This window comes from Nanorana parkeri, unplaced genomic scaffold (genome assembly GCF_000935625.1).
Source record: "Nanorana parkeri isolate BGI_ZX_2015 unplaced genomic scaffold, ASM93562v1 scaffold601, whole genome shotgun sequence".
Lineage (NCBI taxonomy): Eukaryota > Metazoa > Chordata > Amphibia > Anura > Dicroglossidae > Nanorana > Nanorana parkeri.
In genome coordinates this window covers 780556-801142 of record NW_017306869.1, presented here as the reverse complement: position 1 = coordinate 801142, position 20587 = coordinate 780556, and the positions used below count along the sequence as shown (strand labels likewise).

General features: G+C 38.8%; 1 protein-coding gene across 1 annotated transcript in view; it reads right to left on the bottom strand.

Annotated features, from left to right (window-relative positions):
- The window catches only part of OCA2 (OCA2 melanosomal transmembrane protein), a 220777-nt gene that overhangs the window by 69829 nt on the left and 130361 nt on the right, over positions 1-20587 (bottom strand). The window contains exons 13-14 of the mRNA XM_018562806.1: positions 17802-17858; positions 15998-16122 (exon numbers count right to left, since the gene is read on the bottom strand). Coding sequence (XP_018418308.1) covers positions 15998-16122; positions 17802-17858 — 182 coding nt within the window. The remainder of the gene's footprint in view (positions 1-15997; positions 16123-17801; positions 17859-20587) is intronic.

Below are 20587 nucleotides of genomic sequence, written 5' to 3'. Positions count from 1 at the left end.
AGGGGGGATATGATCTCCATGTACAAAATGTTCAATGGTGGTAGCAACATTAGCGATAAACTGTTTAAAATTAACTCCATTACAAAAACTAGAGGCCACCACCTAAAATTGGTGGAAAAAAAATTCCAGCACAAGGGGCTTCTTCACAGTAAGATCAGTTAGGGTCTGGAACTCACTGCCACAGGTGGTGATTTCAGCAAATAATGTGGAATTGTTCAAGAAACGTTTGGACGATTTCTTAAGGGACCGTAATATACAGGGGTACAGGTACTCCTAGAATGAGATCCTAATAGGTTAGACTTGATGGACTAATGTCTTTATTCAACCTCAAATACTATGTAACTATGATGGATGCCTAAACACTTTGAGAATGCTTTGTATCCCTTTTCAAACTTATACAGATCAACTATTCTTGATCATATGTCTTCAGAGAGCTCCTTTTAGGATTTCTGTTCATAAAAAGCATCAGTTGATGCTTCTTATGAGCAGAAAAATTAAAAGGTTTGAGTGTCTTATCAAAGTAGCTTTAAACTTCACCTCCAAACTTGTTTCATTAATTATACCCAAGGTGTGCAAGCTACTGACTAATTAACTTTCGTTATAGTCTATGAATCACTTACTTTTCCTCCAGCACTGTTTAATGGGTGTGTTCAATAAAGATATGGGAAATTAGAACAGTTTGTGCGTTATCACTTAAGCACATTGTGTTTGACTATTGTTGTGACTTAGATGAGGATCAGAACATATTTTATGGAAAATTACTGCAGAAAGCCAGTTAATTCCAATGGGTTCACATACTTTTTCTTGCCACTGTATATTAATGTTTAAACAAAAAGGTGTGAATTGCCCATTACTATTATTATTTTCGTCAGATTGTTCATGGGAAGACAAAACCAGATCTTTGGATCAATACTTTTAAGCAAATGATATCTAAGCTTTGTTGTGTTTGGACACAAGACAGAAAGGATTTGGTGTCATTGCTTTAAATGTAGAAGAGCAGGAAAAGATGAGTAAAGATTAGTTTAAGGGTAAGTTTAGCATTAAGGTCAGAAATTACGGGGTTTAGTTTAACATTTTAGGGTTAAGGTCAACGTTACCTTTCAGTTTTCCTCAAGAGGTCTTAGGGACTCCAGGGGACTCTTCTCCCAAAGGGGAAGTGGGGTTGTTAAGGCTTAAAAGGTAAGTGTGTTATAACTTATAAGGATAAGAGTTTAGGCATTATTTAAGTGGTTACATGAAATGTTAATATAGGGTGAGGTTAAGCGCAACGGTTTTGATTTATTTTTAGGAACACATTTTGGCTTAGTGACAGGCAGCGAGACATCAGCTCTTTTCCTTGTCTTTAGCATCCAAAACCACATGCTAAAAAAAACAGCGCTGAGCTCTTGGCACTGATATACATTACCATGATCAATTCTTAATACCTCTACCATGAATGCACAGAATACATAACAATATAAACAAAATATGCTAAAGTACATGCAATAGGAGTATTCTAAACAATTCATTTTCATTTTCTTTCAATAGATTAAAGGCATAGGTAGGTAAATGTTTTTGATTCCTAATACAATTCAATTACATATAGTAATGCAGAACAAGACAGGTAATTTTCCATACATTCTCTATCAGGAAATTGGCGTGGAATGAGATTCTCAATTTAAACCATGTCATTTTATAATGTAAGGATCATTCTATAGCAAAGAAGGGAAACGTGAGTGTCAAGGCAGCCTAAAAGATAAAACCTGACATCCTGGAGCAGGTACAGAAAATTGCCTTGAGCTCCTTGCCAAGTGTTAATTGGAAATATAGGGGTTGATTTACTAAAGGTAAATAGGCTGTTCACTTTACAAGGGAATTACCTTATCTTAGTGAATGTGGCGAAAATTCACATTGCTAAAAATACCAGATTACGTTGAAGGAAAATTAAATACAAATATACTATATATATTTGCTTTCATATAATTGGATGATTAAAGTCAGCAGAGCTACACTTAATTCACCAAGCTTAGTGAATTCCCTTGCAAAGTGAAAACCTATTTGCCTTTAGTAAATCCACCCCATTGCATTGCATAATTTCAGATATGGGTATAGCTAAAGAACTAACTGCACTCGTTAGCATTTATCAAACCACTGGCCCTACTAAATAACTATCATTATATTTCAACTCCGAACTAGAAATGCCATTTGTTTTATTTGCACTCCACATCTCAAAACATGCATTCTGTTTCCATAGAAGCAAAGACAACCTTGGCTGCCTACCAGCAGTGAATCATCATGTAAAAAGCCTAAAAACAAAAGGACTTAAATAAAAGTCTTCTTGTATACAACATTGAAACATGTGCCTAAATTTAGTAAGGTGGATTATTTTTAGTCTTGCAAGGATATACTACAGGCAGCCCTAATAAAGCCAGCCAAAAGAGAAAATAAATACTTATGAATGACTCAAGGGAAAGAAATGCCTCTGCAAACTTTTCAGAAATACATACATTAGTGTTCTACATGTAAGCATTTGGGTTAAACCACCCTATATGAAAAACACTTTTTTTTCTACCAAACAATACTTCATATTTATACATCAAAAGTAAACTTGCCTCAAACATCAACAAATGAAGACTGAGCATCTTCCATAGTTTCATATTGGGGCAGTACTAGAGCAGTTGTTTGAAAAATAGGATTAGGCTATCAAATGAGCTTCCAAATGGGTGTACAGACACTTAAAAGAAGAATTACGGGGAGAGTGAAATACACTCATCCTCATAATTAGAGCCGACTGAAGCTTTCACATGTCGGCTCTATTGTTCAAGAACTGAGCGATCACATACCACCGAGTTCCTGATCATCTCCCTGCAGAGTGGTGACTGTCTGTCACCACTGCCCACAGGGATTCCCCCCCCCCCCTCTCCATTCCTCCAGAACTTTCTGCAGGGATGGATTGGGGAGGGTGAGAACAGCTGGCTCTGCCAGAGAGGCAGAGCCAGCTGTCAATCAGGTAGCGGGGTGGATCTTGACAATACTTTTGGGATCCGTCACGGCTGCATTCTGGCTCTGCGCTGTCAGCATATAGCGGACAGTCACCACTCCCCACAGGGATTCCCCCAACCCCTCTCCATTCCCCCAGCGCTGACTGGAGGTATGGATTGGGGGGCGAGGGGCGGGCACAGCTGGCTCTGCCTCCAGAGAGGCAGAGCTAGCTGTCAATCAGGTAGCGGGGTGGATCTTGACAATATGGTTGCGATCCATCCCACCCGCAGTGTGGCTCTGTGCTGTCAACATTAAGTGGGCACTAGCCCGCTATATGCCCAGTTTTGGGTCACAGGAGGACATTAGTATATGTCCTCCTGTAACTCTAAAGAGAACTATGGCAAAAAAAGGTTGGGCCATAGTTCTCTTTTAAGGCTGCATTCACACTGAAGAGTGAGTGTAGTCAGACGATTTAGAGGCTTTTTGTGCACATTTGTACATGTGTTTTTCAAGCGTTTTCATTCACTACAAGCAGTGCACGAGTAGAATGGAAAGTGTTTGGGCCCCTTAGACTTTTAAATGAAAACGCCTGAAAAACACATGCATAACACGGGTTTTTCAAACTTTATCAGACTCTCCTAATAAAGTCTAAGGTGCAAAAACACTCAACTCATGTGATTTTTTACGGTACAGGTGTCAGCCTACAAGTGACAGAACACCAATATGCAAAAAGGGGCCAATGGAAACAATCGGATCCCTCTTGTTGAGCGCCGTAGCGTCGTTAGGCAGTCGAGCTACAGAATGCCTGTGTGAATGGGGCTTACTTAGAAAAAGACTAAAGTACATCAATTTAAAGCAATCTGAATTTTAACATTTCATAATCACAATCGGTCCAAAACATTTTTTTTAAGTCACCAACTGTATTATAATTAATTTTGTGAATCAAGTATGTCACCGATGAATGAAGATGCGGTTTCTATTAAATAAGACATCCAATCAACATTTTAATCAATTTATACTATTAGCCACTGTCGTCCCTTTTAATGCAATTCGAAGCTCTAAAAATAACTAATAAGCCAGCCACCACTCCCCTCTGGCTATTTATAACAAAATGTATATATATGTGTGTGTGTGTGCGTGTGTGTGTGCGCATGTGCGCATGTGCGCATGTATGAAAATCAGTCAGGTTTTGTCTGCACAGTCAATCCGTCCCTCTCCTTTGTCACTTTTAAAGTTTTAAGACTGAAAAGCAAGTTCTTTATACCAGCTTTTTATTAATGAGAACCTGTATTTTACCCACATCTGCATCTAGCTTTAATAATTATGAGTCACAGACATGAAAAAAGCATGGAGAATATGAAAATCAGAGAAATATCGAAATTACTTGTCTGTATGCTTGTTCTAAGCAACTCAAGAGCCATTGAATCCAAAGCATGAACATGTCAGCCAGACAACTAGTCAGATTTATCTAATGACAGGTGCACTTTAATTGGACACACATACCATAATAAGGTCAAAAACATTTGAAAAATTACTACTGCGTTCTCACACCTTGTGCGTCTCACACCAGATTATTGTGATTCTGCCAATATCTTACTTCCTGCTCTTAATGCAATATGACATCCTCATACTGCTATCCGTGTACTGACCATTGGCTGCTGATTCACCAACTACGCTTATTGCCTTCCACTTCAAACCTGATGCTTTTGGCTACTGACTTTGACTTGATCACTGAATACTCTTCTGCCTGCTCTTATACTACTACTGTCTTTACCAAACCCGACCTGTTATACCACTAATTTGCCTGCCATTTCAGCTACTGAACTCAGAGCCTAATCCCAGATCATGACAGCCATGCATTTGGCTACATAGAAATTGAGGCAAGGTGGGAAGGAGAGAACACACCCCTACAATGCTCTTAGTTTTCCATAGTATGTGCACCCCACCCATTCCCTCACAGGATGTAAATGTTCCATGCCTTTTACAGATTAGCATTAGGTGAAGATTAGGTCCCAAAGCTACAGTTTAGCAATTCAGTTAATTTTAGAGACATGTTCATGTCAAGATAATTGTTAGATTTAAATACAAAAACATTCACAGATCATGCCATTTCTGACCTTGTAGACATGCTAATTTACTGGCTGTTAGGATTACCCAGAAGCTTTAATAAATGAGCCATAGACCCAGAACACATGCAGAAAAAAATTAAAAGTCCTTTTTTGCATACTTATCCCAGGTCAGTGCCTCAAAATACTAAAACCATTGGGTCAGTATTATAGATGAAAACAGTTTCAGAGGGAGAACTGCCTCCATGGTTGTCGTGTAAGGCTAAGTTTAGGGAAATTTTCAGATGAAGGGTCAGTGTTATTTTTTGTTTTTATCTATTTCTTTTGTTTTGCTCTTTAACCTCCCTGGCGGTGTGATTATCTTAGTATTTTTTTTCTATTTTTTACTTTTGAATTTCCCGCCTGTTTCACCCCCTGCGGCGCGGGCGCTCGCAAGGGACGGAACCCGGAAGACGGATGCCGGCATCGGCCGGAGGACACAGCGGGGCTCGTATGGACAAGGTAAGTTAAGCTATAGTGTAATCCCGAGTGTGGCTCGGGGTTACCGCTTTTGGTACTGAAGATTAACCCCGAGCCACACTCGGGATTACCGCCAGGAAGATTGAAGTACCCAAATTAAGCTCAAAATATTGTTGCTGTGCAGCCAGGAGTAAACGGGAAACATGTTTAAGACAACAAGAAGAACACCGCATGAAAAAATAAAACTGGCTGTAAATCCAAGACTAAACATTTTATAAGAATCAAAAACATGCACAGAAAAAAACAGCACTAAGGTCTAAAACGAATCAAGTTGACAAATGTAAATGATGTAATGCAAGATGGTTATTCTACATTACAATCAAAGACAGATCAAGTCTCAGATCGCAAAGATTTTTTGTTACCAGACAGCTAGATTGTGTCACCTATTGGTACAGCATAGTCTCTCCATTAACCTATAATGTTCCTAACTTCAGAACCTGCTAAACTCTGCTGATCAACGTTGTAGAAAAGGGTTCCAAACCTGTACAGGGCTGACAGGGTTGATGGACTGGACAAGGAAGATGTACATCAAAAATATATTTACGTCTGTCAGGATTTGTGGTAGCTTTTCCAGCATTCCTTTGGAACTGAATAATATTACATATTATTCAGCTTCCTGTCTAAACCGGTTTCAAAATCTTTGGTCTCTGTCAGTGTCACCAGATAACCCATTCAGTCTTTACCTATAGTACTTATTACTACAGTCTAGGTGCAAAGTTTTGCATTTAACTACATAAAATGGCTTTTGCCAGTTACCCCAATTTTTAACTTAGTCTTCAGTAGTGAGATAAATATTTTATATTATCAGTATTAATAGTCTTTGACTTTTAAATAACATCTGAAGTAGTCATATATCTAACCATTTCTTGCCAAAGCGTGTGATAGAATTTATATTTACACCGCACTTATAAAATGAGGAATTGTCAACTTTCATTATCTATACATCAGTACAAGAATAATGTGACAAACTCTGTTTGACATTTGTTTTTCAAAGAGTGTATCACAAAGCAAAATAAAAACCATGAATATGTGCCCCAAAGCATTTGTTCTCAGACAGCACTGATAACTAGCCCAAGTTTCAGTCCTAATAAAAAAATATTACTGTAATAACTGCAGTCTTTTTGTATAAGGCAGGCTATAAGCAAAAATTTGGTAAAAAAAAAAGAAAGCATTTACATACTTTTATGAACTTCCCAAAATAAGTCTACCTAGAATATAAGAAAGCAACCATGTCAGATTGCAGCCTGGCTTTTGATGAAACAGTCTCTGAAATGAAAGGTTATAGCCACAGGATACGATCAGGCGTTTACATCACTGGTGGCAGGCGTTAAAACAATGAATGTAAGGTCACCAGTGTTGAACAGCTCTGTCCCGAAGCATGGAACAGAACATAAAGTCTGCATTACTTTCCAATTATACAAGGTTTTTATTTGAAGTTTAAAAGGGGTACAGTGCAAGCATATGTGGTGGCTTTAAGGGAATTTACATTTGATTAAGCAATATGCTGAAAATGTCAGATCTTTTGAGGTTAACATAACACACAGTTCTGAAATGCTGACTGTTCTGAGTAATGTCTCTAATAGAGTAATTGCAAGTAGGTCAAAAATGAGTCAGTCATTCTAGTGTTTTAGTGATTATAATTTTTTATCTAAAATTTCAATAAAAGAATGAACCCAGTATATTTGATTTTTAGACATTTATATTCTTTTAAACACAAAAATATCTGTACGGGCACACGTGCTAAACAAAATAACACATCTTAGGCAGTTGCATGTTAAAGTGGACCTGAGTTCAAAAGGATGAATATTTCTTTTGAACTATATGAATATTAACATTTCTATGTTAGAAGGAACATAGAAATGTTAATTGTGCATAAGAAGGGCCCTGCAAAATGTACGGTTAGTCTAATTTTCCTCCTAAAAAAACAACACTGCATTTCCTGGAATGGGACTGCGCTTAGGGACTCCTGTACCTCCAACCTCATAGCTGTATAACTGCAGGGTGAGGGATACGCCACTACTGCTTCTGACTGCTAATCACAGCAGATTAAGAGTGACATTTGCCTTGCCTTTACCCAAATGGTAATCCTCCATGCAGGGACATGGCACAGTTCAAGCCACGGTAAGTCAGTAATGTGAAAGATCAGCTGCAGGGAGACCACAGGCAACAGTAGGGATTAGTCCTTTCCCCACTTCATGCTTTTTTTTGGCACAACTTCCACAGTTCAGTTCCTCTTTTACATGGTACATTTCGTAAATACAGTGCGCTAATGTGTGTTTTCTGTTCTTAGAGACCACGTTACTTACTTAGTGCATCTTTCTCTATTGCTGGGTATCCAATAGAGGCATGTACTTACTTTTTCCACAGTTTCAACCAGGAACTTCAACATAGCACTATACATATTAACTAGTCAGTGCCACCTAGTGTTCAGCACAAGAGGACATCTCCCACCTGTAGCATCCTGTAAGCAGGAGTGCTTATTAAATTTAATATTGTCAGACTGTATTCAGTCTGATGCTGATCTATAGTGTATGCTCATCTGGTTTCCCCTAAACAATCTGTTATCGTTTGTATCTGCCTGCTGCTGGATTTGCCCTGGCCACAGAGTAGAGCAACCAATAAAAGATTTTATGAGCATGTATGTCTAGCCAAACACTAGGAGGTTGATGGCCAGTGGTGCATGCGGAGAGAGCACATAAATACTTGGAGGGACCATGTGAGCTCTCTCTTCCTCCCACAGGCCCTGCCTGGGGGGAGGCTGTTGTGGGCTGTTTGATTTGTCTGGGCCTGAAGCCTAGGGACTGGCTATGTGCTTACACTGAGGTCCGAGTCTGGAGGCCCAATGGCTACTACTGTTACCAAGGATGAAGATGACTAATGACTTCCGATTCAAGTACTGTGCACTACACACAGATTGCCCAAAGTGGCTTAAAGGTCCTAGTCTGTGAATGGCTGCAGCTACTGTGTTCTTCTAATTAAAAGGAGTCTACGCCAGCCTGGATGATCCTGACCCTAACCTTCTCTCCCAGAAGTTCTTTGATAAAACTCCTCATCATCCTATCTACAGTCTGGACCTTGCCACAGAAGGGGGGGGGGTAAGTGCTATTGGGGCAGCCGGGTTGCTAAAATGCCATCATTGTGCTGGTATTGCAAGCAACATCACAGGTTCCTTGCTTTTGAAAGCATGACACTGTAAGCACAGAGTACATTTGAGCACCATTTCATTAATTTGATCACATTACCAACTCTGACAGTTTTTAACGTTGACAGCATGGAACTGTGTTACAGGAATTGCAGCCAAAAGGAACCTGTTCTGAAAGGAACATTTGCTTGCGTGACCCGTTAGCGGAGTGAACATCAACACCTGTTCAGCGTTCTCCTGGACAGAGACCATTTGGCAAGGACTCAGGAATACTCCCCAAACAGATTACATTATCTGACAGCATAATATAACCACAAAATGGGTTACTGGGGCTGCATACAATAGCATGACACAGCATTTAGAAACCTGAAATATCACATCTTTGAGTCTCTCCAGAAAGAAGGTCCAGGTCTTCTCTGCAAGAGAAGTCACCAAAATAGTTATTCACATTCTCCCAACCTAGTGTCATTGGCTGTGCTCCCCCCAGGGGTCATATGGGAGTCTTCTCTGTGGAATTGAGGCCAGAAGAGTCATTGGTGCTCCAGGCAATGTGAGGCCTAGAAGAAAGTGTTCTTGAGAAACCCATGACCATGATGTGTTACCATCACTTGAACTATGAAAGGAGACTTGCTGTTGTTCAATCTGCACAAAATAATGTTTAGTAAAAAAGGTTCAAACATTGACTACAGGTATGTGAACATACATAAATCTTTACACAACTTTTTGGTGGGTACTGTAAATACTTCTACTGTGGAATAGGATCCACAAAGGATACATGGAGGTTGAGAGTGCAGGGATGGTTAGGTCCACTAAAAGAGTAGTTAGGCCAAGGGAACTTGGTGTAGTCCGCAAACATTGGAGACCTTCATACTGGGAGTAGGATGTTCCCTCCAAAAGCCCAGAGGGCTTTAATGTAGTGATAATAAACCCATAATAAGGTCCTGTCTGTGACAAGCTGGCGAGGCACCAGTGAAGAGCAATAGGCTTAAAGATCCTGTTCGTAGTAAAAGAAAGCCCATATACAGTGAGGCATGCCAAGAGGGAAGTGTTGCTCTAAAGTTTGATAGACCCATCTACAGAGCTGCAGTGTGAGGTGCTTGCAGAAAGCATCTAGAATAGAATTATCGCTCTGCCTTAGCATGGTCCCTACCTAGAAGGATTTCCATCCCTGTATGTCTATCCTTTTGCACAACACAGGTTATTTGTGTCAAACCATGTAATATTTAGCTGAACATTTTTCTCTTAGTGCCCTGAGCAAGTTTTAGCAAGTGTCAGGCATTACAATTCCTAACGTAGTTTGAAAGGCATATTGGTGAATACAATGAGTCTTGTTACAAGTGATACGATGAAACAATAGCAGATATTTTCCATAATATTAGTGCTCAATTGCAGGAGAAAGGAGAAATTCCAATTTAGTATACTTTGATTTGCTCAAGCATTTATATGTAAATCGATCTGCTGTCTAGAGAATTATACAGTTTACCACTTAGCTCTTGTACCTGTATACCCCTAATAGACCAGACAATTTTTAAATTTCAGTTATGGTACAATTTACTCAGCAATAACTTTGGCATTACTTAAGACAAAGAAATACATATTTTTTTCCTTTTTTGGGGGGGTTAGCTTGCATGAAAAACTAGGCTTTATTTGGTCTTGCAAAAATGTTATTTTCTACGTAACCTAGAGACAAAAACTTGTAAGTATTTCTATTTTGACCAGTGTTCGTTAAAAAAAAAGTATTTTTGGTGCAAATAGTTTTTTTATATTATATTTTTTTATTATACATTCATTTGTCTATTTAAAATAACACCAAAGTTGTATTTCTGGTACAAACATGGCAAAAAGAGAACGTTTTTTTTCAAATTTTTTACGCAACTTTAAAACATGATACAAACAAAGTTATTTGCAAATTTTTGTGTACATTTTTATGTGACACTAAAGAAAGTTGACAAAAAAGTGAAAGCAAAAAAAAATGGTAAAGCAAGAAAAAAATAAGCAGAAAAATAATAGTTAATGGGATAGTTAGGTTTAACAAATAAGGGGTTAAATAGGAATTTTATTTTTACTTGTAAGGTTTCTTTACCTGACAAGCCGTTTACATATGAATTAATCAGTATATAGAATCAAACAATACATTGTTTTTACTCAATGACACTTACAGATGATCTGCAAGTGCCATTTTACACAAGGGTGCATTTGGACAGTCAGTTCTGCTGTGTAATACAAAACAATTCCCAGCTGTCATATTGTCAGTTATTGCTGGTAATAGGAAAGGAGCTGTATGTAAGAGATGCGTCCTAAAAACATTGTTGACGTTTTTTAAGGCATTACTTACAAAATGCTTATTTGGTTAAGGAATTATGAATTATGATTGATGATGTTCTTTGTAGAGTGGACAAATCTTCGGCAATCAGCTTGGATTTCCAACATTTGAAAACTACTATTGACTCTTATACCATTTCTACAAATCCCATCCTTTTCCCAAGGTTCAACACTGCTGATACATACAGGCAAATAAATACAAGTTTGTTAAGGGTTTATCTATATTACACAGCTATCAAGGAATTTATTTTTGGAAAATGGAACAATTACCTGGCTGGCACTCTGTTCTTTAAAGGCTTACAGTATTTGAAGAGTCTTAACATGAACATAATGTTCCTTATTCAAGAAACTAAAAATAAACTACCACATTGATATTAAGTGCAAAATTGCATACTTCCACAATGAAACAAAGCAAGCCTGTGCTTTTTCAATGCAAAGCAATGATCATTCAGCTGCTAGGAACATAATATACGCATTTTTTTCAGGATATGGAGAAGCACTCACTTATTGTGACAGCACTTGGGAAATCACCAAGCACCAGTGCTGTCACATGAGGGGAGTCCATAGCTCTGCATGAAACATCTAATAGGTTACTTGGGAGACTTCTCCTGCTCCCATCAAATGAATGGAGGAGTTAAGCAATTAAGTATGTGCATCTGCAGAGGGGGAATTAAAGCAAACTTGTTTCTTTGCCCAGCACAGACCAATCACATGGTCACTATATGGAATTTCTATTGACATTGTACATATCTTTATTATGATCAGGAACACAAGTCAGGTTAAAAATAAATATTGCATTCTATAAAGTCTATATAGTCAGCAGGTATAGCTCTAGCATCCTTTTTTTTCTGCACTCCTTTACAGATTTGCTGAGAGAAACTGGTTGTTTAGTGAACTTAGAGATTCATTAGTGCAGTGATTCATCCCTCATCAGAAAACTGTGCTTAACCACATTCCTACCACCTTATTGTAAAAATAAGGACATCTATAGGCGTCATTCTACATATGATCACTGGGCGCCACCGTACCCACTAGCTTCTGTGTACCAAGCCATCCTCTGATGGCTCGGTACATAGAGACACTGTGCAGAGCCATCTGAGTGGCTCAGTAATATGTGATTGCTGTATTGACTAAAGTTACTGTTTATACTGATTATCTCTCCACTTCCTCTTACTACAGAGTAAGGAGAGGAATTGCAGTAAACTGAATAGGGGAGTCAATGAATGACTCATCAGTAGCATCTAGTGACTCATTTATTGATTCTCAGTGGCTTATGTGTGGCGGAGCCAAGTTAGATTGCGGCCATCTTGGTTGGCTGCTCACTAGCCCCTCCTCGGCTTAGACCTTTTTAACCCCTTCAGTACGCATCTGCTAAACTACTGATCTCCAGCCTGCCTCTGTATGGTGTCCTGTATATTAACTCTTCATCTCCCTTATCCTGCACAGTTGGACATTGACCTCTTCATCTACCTCCTTCCACTTTATGTGACCTGTACATTAACCCCATTTGCCTCCTGATCCCTCTGTGTATGACATGATGTACTGTATCAAGTTCACAATTACTAAGCTCCATGTTTAACACTCAATATTAATATTATTATTATGATCATACAGGATATGTATAAGTCCAACAGTTTGTGTAGCACTTTACAATATAAGGAAGACATCACAATTACAATTCAAGACAAGATTATAAAGAAGGCCCTGCCCATGAGGGCTAACAATCTAAAAGTGGCAAGTGATACATGAGGGGTAGCTGTGTGGGGATGAATTGTTTGAGAACGTGATGGTTGAGTGGTTAGTTTGAGGTGGGAAAGGCTTCCCTGAAGAGATGAGTCTAAAGGGAACGCCTAAAGGCAAATCACAGTGGGAGAAAGTCGGACAGGTTGGAGTAAACAATTCCAGAGGTCAGGAGAGACTCTAGAGAAGTCCTGGAGGTGAGCATAGGAGGAGTTGGCAAGGGAGCTGGAAAGCAGGAGGTCTTGGGAAGAGCGGAGGGGGCGGTTAGGGTGATACTTTGAGACAAGGTTTAAGATATAGCCGGGGGCAGAGTTGTGGATGGCTTTGTAAGTCGTTAATATTTTGAATATTATCCTTTGGGCTATTGGAAGCCAGTGCAGGGATTGGCAGAGGGGGGTTGCAGACACTGAGTGGCTGGTTAGGTGGATGAGTCTAGCAGCTGCATTCATGATAGACTGAAGGGGGTATAGCCTGTGTAGAGGTAGTCTAATGAGGGAGTTGCAATAGTCAAAACGAGAGATAACAAGTGAGTGAATGAGTCATTTTGTGGTTTCATTGGTGAGGAAGGGGCGTATTTTGGAGATGTTATGAAGGTGGTGGCAGGATTTGGATAGTGATTGGATGTGGGGATAAAAGGTGAGGTCTGAGTCGAGGATGACACTTAGCACCTTGGCATGGGGAAGGGTTGGATAGTTGTGTTATCAATCTCAAGGGAAAAGTTGGGGGAAGTTGCATATGGGGGGGGGGATATCATGAGCTCAGTTTTGAAAGAGTGACACGCAAGGATACTGAGGGGGTGAGTTGTGGAGTAGAGGTATATATTTTAGTGTCTTCGGCATAGAGATAGTATTGGAAGCCATGTGAGGTTATTAACTGACCAAGGGAGGAGATGCAGATAGAGAAGAGAAGGGGCCAAGGACAAAGCCATCAATACCATCATGTTTCTTCATTTCCAAAAAATTGCCGTAAAAAATGAGATCACCTTGGGATGTCAACTTTCCAAAAGGCATCATCATTTTTATTTTACAGAGAGGAAAACCAATTTTTGCCCCAAAAGTGCCCTTTCTATAGTACAAAGATAATAAATGCCAGCAGGTAATATATCACCAAAATAGAGCGCTATCTGCCTCAAAAAAATATCACATTTATTTTGGTACAGTGTTGCAGGAATGAATAATTATTAGTAGGGATGCACAGATACTTTTCGAGCACCAGTACCGATACTTGGCATTTTCATGAGAACTACCAGGGTTGCAACGGTTGCAGCTGGGACCTGGCTCTGGCACTCCACCACTGTCCTGAAATCATTCGTCTGTATTGTTTTAGAAAAACTGTCACATGACAACAAAAATATATCAGTACTTGTAAGTACTCGGCAAGTATCAGTACTCGTACTAGCAAAACTAGTATCTGTGCATCCCTTTATTTATATTTATAAAAACAAAATCGTACATTAAAACAGAGATGTACAAATCCCAGGAGCTCCGTGTGCTCCTTACAAATTACAGCTGCCTCCTAACTTTTGAATTTTTCTCTAGTGTAGTCTTGGAGTTCAAAAGTATCGGTACATGTACTGGTACCAAGTACTGTACTTGGTATCTGTGCAACCCTAATTATTAGTCAAACTATCACATGACTGAAAACTAAAAAGATGGCCTGTTAATGAGGGGGTATAAACAGGCTGGTACTTAAGTGGTTAAGGTTTCAGTCAGAGCCTCAATGCAAGCAGTGTCTGTTATGCGTATTCTAAAAAGTTTACCCATAGTACTCTGAGAACCCTTTGTTATGTATTCATTTTTTCTATATTTTCTAATCAAACAAAAGAGACAAAAGCAGTTTAAAAATATGTAAACTTTAATTCCAAATTGACCTAAAAACAGTATAGCTTCCCTTTAAAAAAGTAGAAATATGAGAATAAATAGCCCATTAAAAGATTAAATTATCCAGTTTTTGCTGTAAGATTTACAGCTGCAATACTTCTTATTTTGACTAGATGTGCTCAACCTGCTAGCCAACATTGTTTAACTCGCTTCCTCTGAGCCCAGATCGGCCTGGACTTGCCCCAGTCTGTATCTGGATAGTGAAAGGAGAAACTACACAGTAATAAGCTAATCTCTCTGTCACTCTGCTTTATCTTCCCATCAGCACATGAACGATAGTCTCCCTGTACTGCTCACACTCTAGCCCTGCTGTTTAAGGACTGATACCAGGACAATTTCAGGTACTTACACTGCATGCATGTAAAAAATAAATTTTATTTATTAATGATTACAGAACTGCATTAATTAGTATCCTTAATTCTGCCTAGAGGTAAGTTTTAAGCGTACGATTTATTTTTTAAAATAAAAAAAACAAAAAAACCTTTGTCTTTCACAATGCAACTCAGCTTTTTCATTTAATTTTGTTAAATATTTGCTTTATGCAACGCTTAGGCTTATCATTAAAATGGTGCCTGTTGGTGTGCCTTCAGGAAAGGTATGAAGGATGCAGCTTACAAAAGTGGCTTTGGGCAAATATCAGAATCCAGATTCCACCAGGAATGTTTTAGTGAAATCAAACAGAGTAAATAATTTCACCCTTACGTGTCCTGCTGATCTGTATTACTTACACATTTGTACCCTACTTATGAAAGACTGGCATATTTGAAACCATACTGTTGCTTTGAAATATGCGTGTTAAAAGTTTGACTGCGACAATATGGAAAACATGTATCAAAATATACATTTAGCAAATTACAGTACAGTCATTGCAGCCAAGAAAGTGGATTTGACCATCTATCCATTACCTAACATATGTTCCGAGATGAGGCATATTGACCATCTATCCATTATATATGTTCTGGGGTGAGGCATATGTTTGACATGTCAAAAGTGAAAAATAAGAGCAGACTGTTAAAAAATCCTAGTTCAGGAAAATCAGGTCTCATAGTTATAATTACTAACACTATGTGGCCTTTCGCAATAACTAGTTTCTGAGCGTCTATCATGTCCACTGATATAACCAAATCTGTCTTATTAAAACCCAACCCATGAGGTTCCTGTATATTTAAGAGCATAACTCATGGCATCAAATTATTTAAATTTTAGTCCCCTTGAACCAGCACACGATTCTATCAACTAAAAAAAAAAAGTAATATTGTAGCACATAGTCATATATATCAAGTCAGCTTATCAGACTGCCTAATACACATACAGTATCATGAGCATAGGTATTATTTATCTATTGAATGAAAAAGTACACACAGTACCTTATTGTTACTGGAGTAAAAAGCAACATGGTGGTGACATTGTCTAGGAACGCAGAGAGAATAGCAGCAATAAGACAAAGAATCATTATCATGGGCCACACTCTTCCTTTAGAAAGCCGATAAGCCTAAAAAAAAAAAAAAGGCAAAAAAAGGAAAATGTATACGCATACATTAACAGATGGATCGTATGTAACAAACACTAGCAAAATGTTTGAATCAAAAAATAATAATGTATTATATACTATACCTGGATTAAAAAGGCAAAAACACATAAATATTGATGTGTTAACTTGTATAGCCCAATATGTAGCTCACAATATATTACCACAATCAGAATACATTTAAAAGAAAATCTATATGCTGTTTCACATTGTGAAGGTAACAGGTGCTATTTGGTGTCACAAACTAGTAAACTACATAAAAGCTGTGGCAATAAAATTGGTTTCTCAAAACCAATCTTGCCATGCTGCGAACAAATAATTGTCAATTTAAAACCACAGAGAAGACATATCAAAAGATGAACTATTGCTTACTGTACATTAGCTCTCTCACCTTAAAAAGTGGACAATGTAAAGTTCTCATAAATTAACTTATTGCTAAAGGAGTTTTTTTAAACTATCTACAGATGTATTCAATTTTGTCTTGAGATTGTTACTATTGAGCTATTTAGATTAATGTTGGATTGTGCACTTAAAGAGAAACTTTAGTTTATTTCAGTAAGTACACTATGCTACAAATGTAACATTTACCTTTAACTTGCTGTCCCATGTTTTAATTATCCTATTTCATATACAACTTTGACAATGCTCTCTCTAGAAGTCATCTGTATAATGGGAAAAGTGAATAGCTCCGCAGCTTAAAGTGAACCTGAACTCAAAGACTGAAGATAATTATATGCAACATCTAGAAATGTTAATTGTACCCAAGCAGTACCTAGGAAAATGTTCCTTTTTGTCTTGAGTTCCTCCTGAAAAAAATAAATAAAATTTCCTGGCATGCAACTATGCATTCCTCTTCATGTAGATGCAGTATTGCATATCTGCAGTGTGATATCATCTATAGTATCCCTGAGATTTGGTGACATAACTACTATGTTGCCCACTGTTCTCCTTGCTGGAGAGAATGTTGTGCTACAAACATCTCCCTGCTTCTGATTAATTCATTCTGTGGATCACCCACCTCTCCTGCTGCTTCATGAATATTCCCTCACTAGTCATCAGAGGGACAGCTCTGGAATGAGGAACCAAAGCTCTGCCTTTATTATTATTATTATTATTATTATTCTACAGGATTTATATAGTGCCAACAGTTTGTGCAGTGCTTTACAATATAAGGAAGACATTACAATCACAATACAATTCAAGACAAGATGGTAAGGAGGGCCCTGCCCTGAGGGCTTACAATCTAAAAGGGAGGGGGAAGTGATGCATGATGAGGTTGGTGCCTCCATACAGAAACACAGCGTGGAAAAAACAGGGCAGTTTAGTAGTGGAGAAAAGATCAGCTGCAGGGAACCTGTAGGCAATACCAGCGACCAGTCCCATGGCCTCTGCTGGTCTTTTTTGGCCACAGTTTCCAGAGTACAGATCCTCTTTAAGGACTGTTGGTGTAAGCACAGTTATCCCTATACTGGCTTGTGTATACTATTGTCAATTCCCCTTGAGTGTGGAACAGTAAAGACAATTTCTATTATTGACTTGGATTTTTTTTAAGAGAATCACAAACTTTGCTGAAAATATAAACAATAAAATGTATTAAATACATTATCCCTCCCCATTCCTGTAAAAATGTTGTCTTTACTTACTTTAACAGCACAGTAATCAAAGAATCCCGTTTCTGAGAACACTGCAACCAAGATCATCTGACAAGAAGAGAAAAACTCGTCAATCTGGAAAAATGGTATCCACAGGTTTAATATCCCTTTTTTTGGACGATGCAAAGAAACTGGCCATAAAAAAAACATTTGTTTCACATGTTCAATTGTTAAGGTGAAATTAGTGAACTGCTGAATGAAATGATCGGAATAATTCTCTCTATTTTTTTATTTTTGATCCTCCAGGAGATAAAATATACAGTTACCAGCATCATATTCCTAACAGAATTTATCAGTATGATAGCAAAAATGTATATTTCTAGTAGCTGAAAGCAAAGAAACATTAGCGTGTTCAAAAAATGATTTTTCACAGTGAAATGACAATGAAATAATACAGTTGTATTTACTCATCAGATGTACCGATAGTGTGATAAGTGCGCATTTATTACAATTACACAGAATGTCATCTTCGGGGGGGTGAAGTGAATGCTGTATTAATGAGTGGTAAAACAATAGTCATTTGCAAAAAAAAAAACAATAATTTAATTTTTCAGAAGCGGATTTCCTACATGTAGCTACTTTTAAAGCTGACATGTTTCAAGACACAGAGTAGGCAGGCTGCAGAGTTGCAATCAAATACTACAGTCTGACTGCGGCTACACTGCAGAAAAGCAGTCAGACTCCAGGAATGCTACATGGAGGCAGTCAGACTGTGGGCAGGCTTCAGAGAAGCAGTCAAGAGGCAGCCAGAGACTGCAAGTACACTGCAGGGAAGCAGTTGGGAGACTTCAGGATGGCTGCAGGAAGACAATCAAACTGGGAGCAGGTTGTAGGGAGGGAGTCAGTTTGTGGGCACACTACAGGCAAGCAGGAAGAAATTACAGGTATGCTACACAGAGGAATTAAGGCTATGGGAATGCTGCAAGGAGGTAGTCAGAGGCTGCAGGCTTGCTGAGGGAGGCAGCAAGACCACAAGCATGCTCTAATAAGGCAGTACAAGGACTGTGTGTACAATGGAGAAATGCAATCAGTGACTTCAGCAACACTGCAGGAAAGCAGTCAGATTGTGGGCATGCTGCACGAAGGCAGTTAAGAGACGGCAAAGCCTCTGCAGGGAGGAAGTCAGAGACTTCTTGAACACTGAAGAAGGCAGTCAGATTGATGTGCTGGAGCAAGAAAGTCAGACTTCAGGAGCACTGCAGGAAGGTTATACTTGGTTAGTAGACTTGAAAGTTTGTTTGTTGGTATATGGATTTGATCAGCAGGAACCAGTTAAGCTAAAGTCCATCTGATTGCTGGGAATTGAGATAGAGATTACTAGAGTGTTTCATCCCACTCAGGCATAGATGGTTAATTGCAGAGATGAGGGCTCCAGCAGTGTGCAGAGAGATCCAAGTACTGAACTGAGGATCAATGGAGGTGTCAGCGAGGGAAGTTGCTCAGCGTCTGCATCACATTGTCAAGACACCGAGCAATTCAAAATCCCCTCCTTAAATCTGACAGTCGGCAGTGGAAGGAGGGGCGGAGCGACGCAGCGGGAGGGGAAGACAACAAGCATTCACTACGGAACGCTGCAGGGTAAGTTTTATTACACAACCAAAGACTGCAGTTATGCTGCAGGGAGGAAGAGACTGAGTGTGCTGCAGCAAGGCAGAAACTCCAGGAATGCTGCAGCAAAGCAGTTAAAAACTGCAGACATACTGCAGGGAGAACCTATGGGCATGCTGCAGAGTGGCAGTTAGAGACTGCAGCAAGGAGGCAGTCAGACTTCAGGAAGGCAGAGACTTCAGGCATGTTAACAAGGAGACCACATGTCAATTGTCAGACTGCATGCATATTATGAGTAGACTGTCAGAAACTGGAGGCATGTTTTAAAAATTTTAGAATTTGTGGGGTGTTAGAAATTGTGGAATCAATAAACTAGGTTATAGTGACAGAGTATTTTATTTAACTAAGGGACACTTACCACATCTGACAGCTATTCATCAAAAACATAGCTCCTGTATATTTTATACCTCAAGTGTACTTAGACCTACATCTATGCTTGTTTTTCAAATACCACAATATACTATACTACTAATACTGAGTAAAGATTGTTGCAGGCGAATAATTATATAAAATGCACATATATTGTGTAATTTTATTTGGTTTTATTTTACCTTAGTAGGGAAACATTTTTCCTATGTCTACTTCATAAGCAAGGAGACAGAAAACAGCTAGAACACAAAGTCAAGGTAGCAGTAAACGTGTGACTTCTGCTTCTCTAAATGTATATATCTCCTAATTATAGAGAATGTTTTAATTCACTAAAACAGGATTTTTGTCTTACCTTCAAAACACATTTCTTAGAGTACATCACAGGGCACAAGGAGTTAGTGACACTAAACCCAGAAGTTACATTTAAAAAATACATTCAAGTACCTTAACTATTAAAAATGGAGCTTATTTGTGTATCACTCAGCAGTAGATCCTCAAATCATCTTTGAATTTGTGCTGACACTGTCCCTCCTTCTGGATTTTTAGCCCCTCCAATTTGTCCCCCTCTCCGCTATACTTGCCTTTTGGCAAATGCTCCTTCCCCTCCGCCAGTGCCGGGGTACTATCTGTATCCTGTACACAATCCATACCCTCTGTACTAACCGTACCCCCTTAGCAATAGGCACTTTGCTGGTTGACCACACTGACCAATGAGCGATCGCCATTTGCAAGTGAAATTTAAAATACAGAGCACAGGGCTGCACTGCATGTACGGGGTATAGATATAACACTGGCACCAG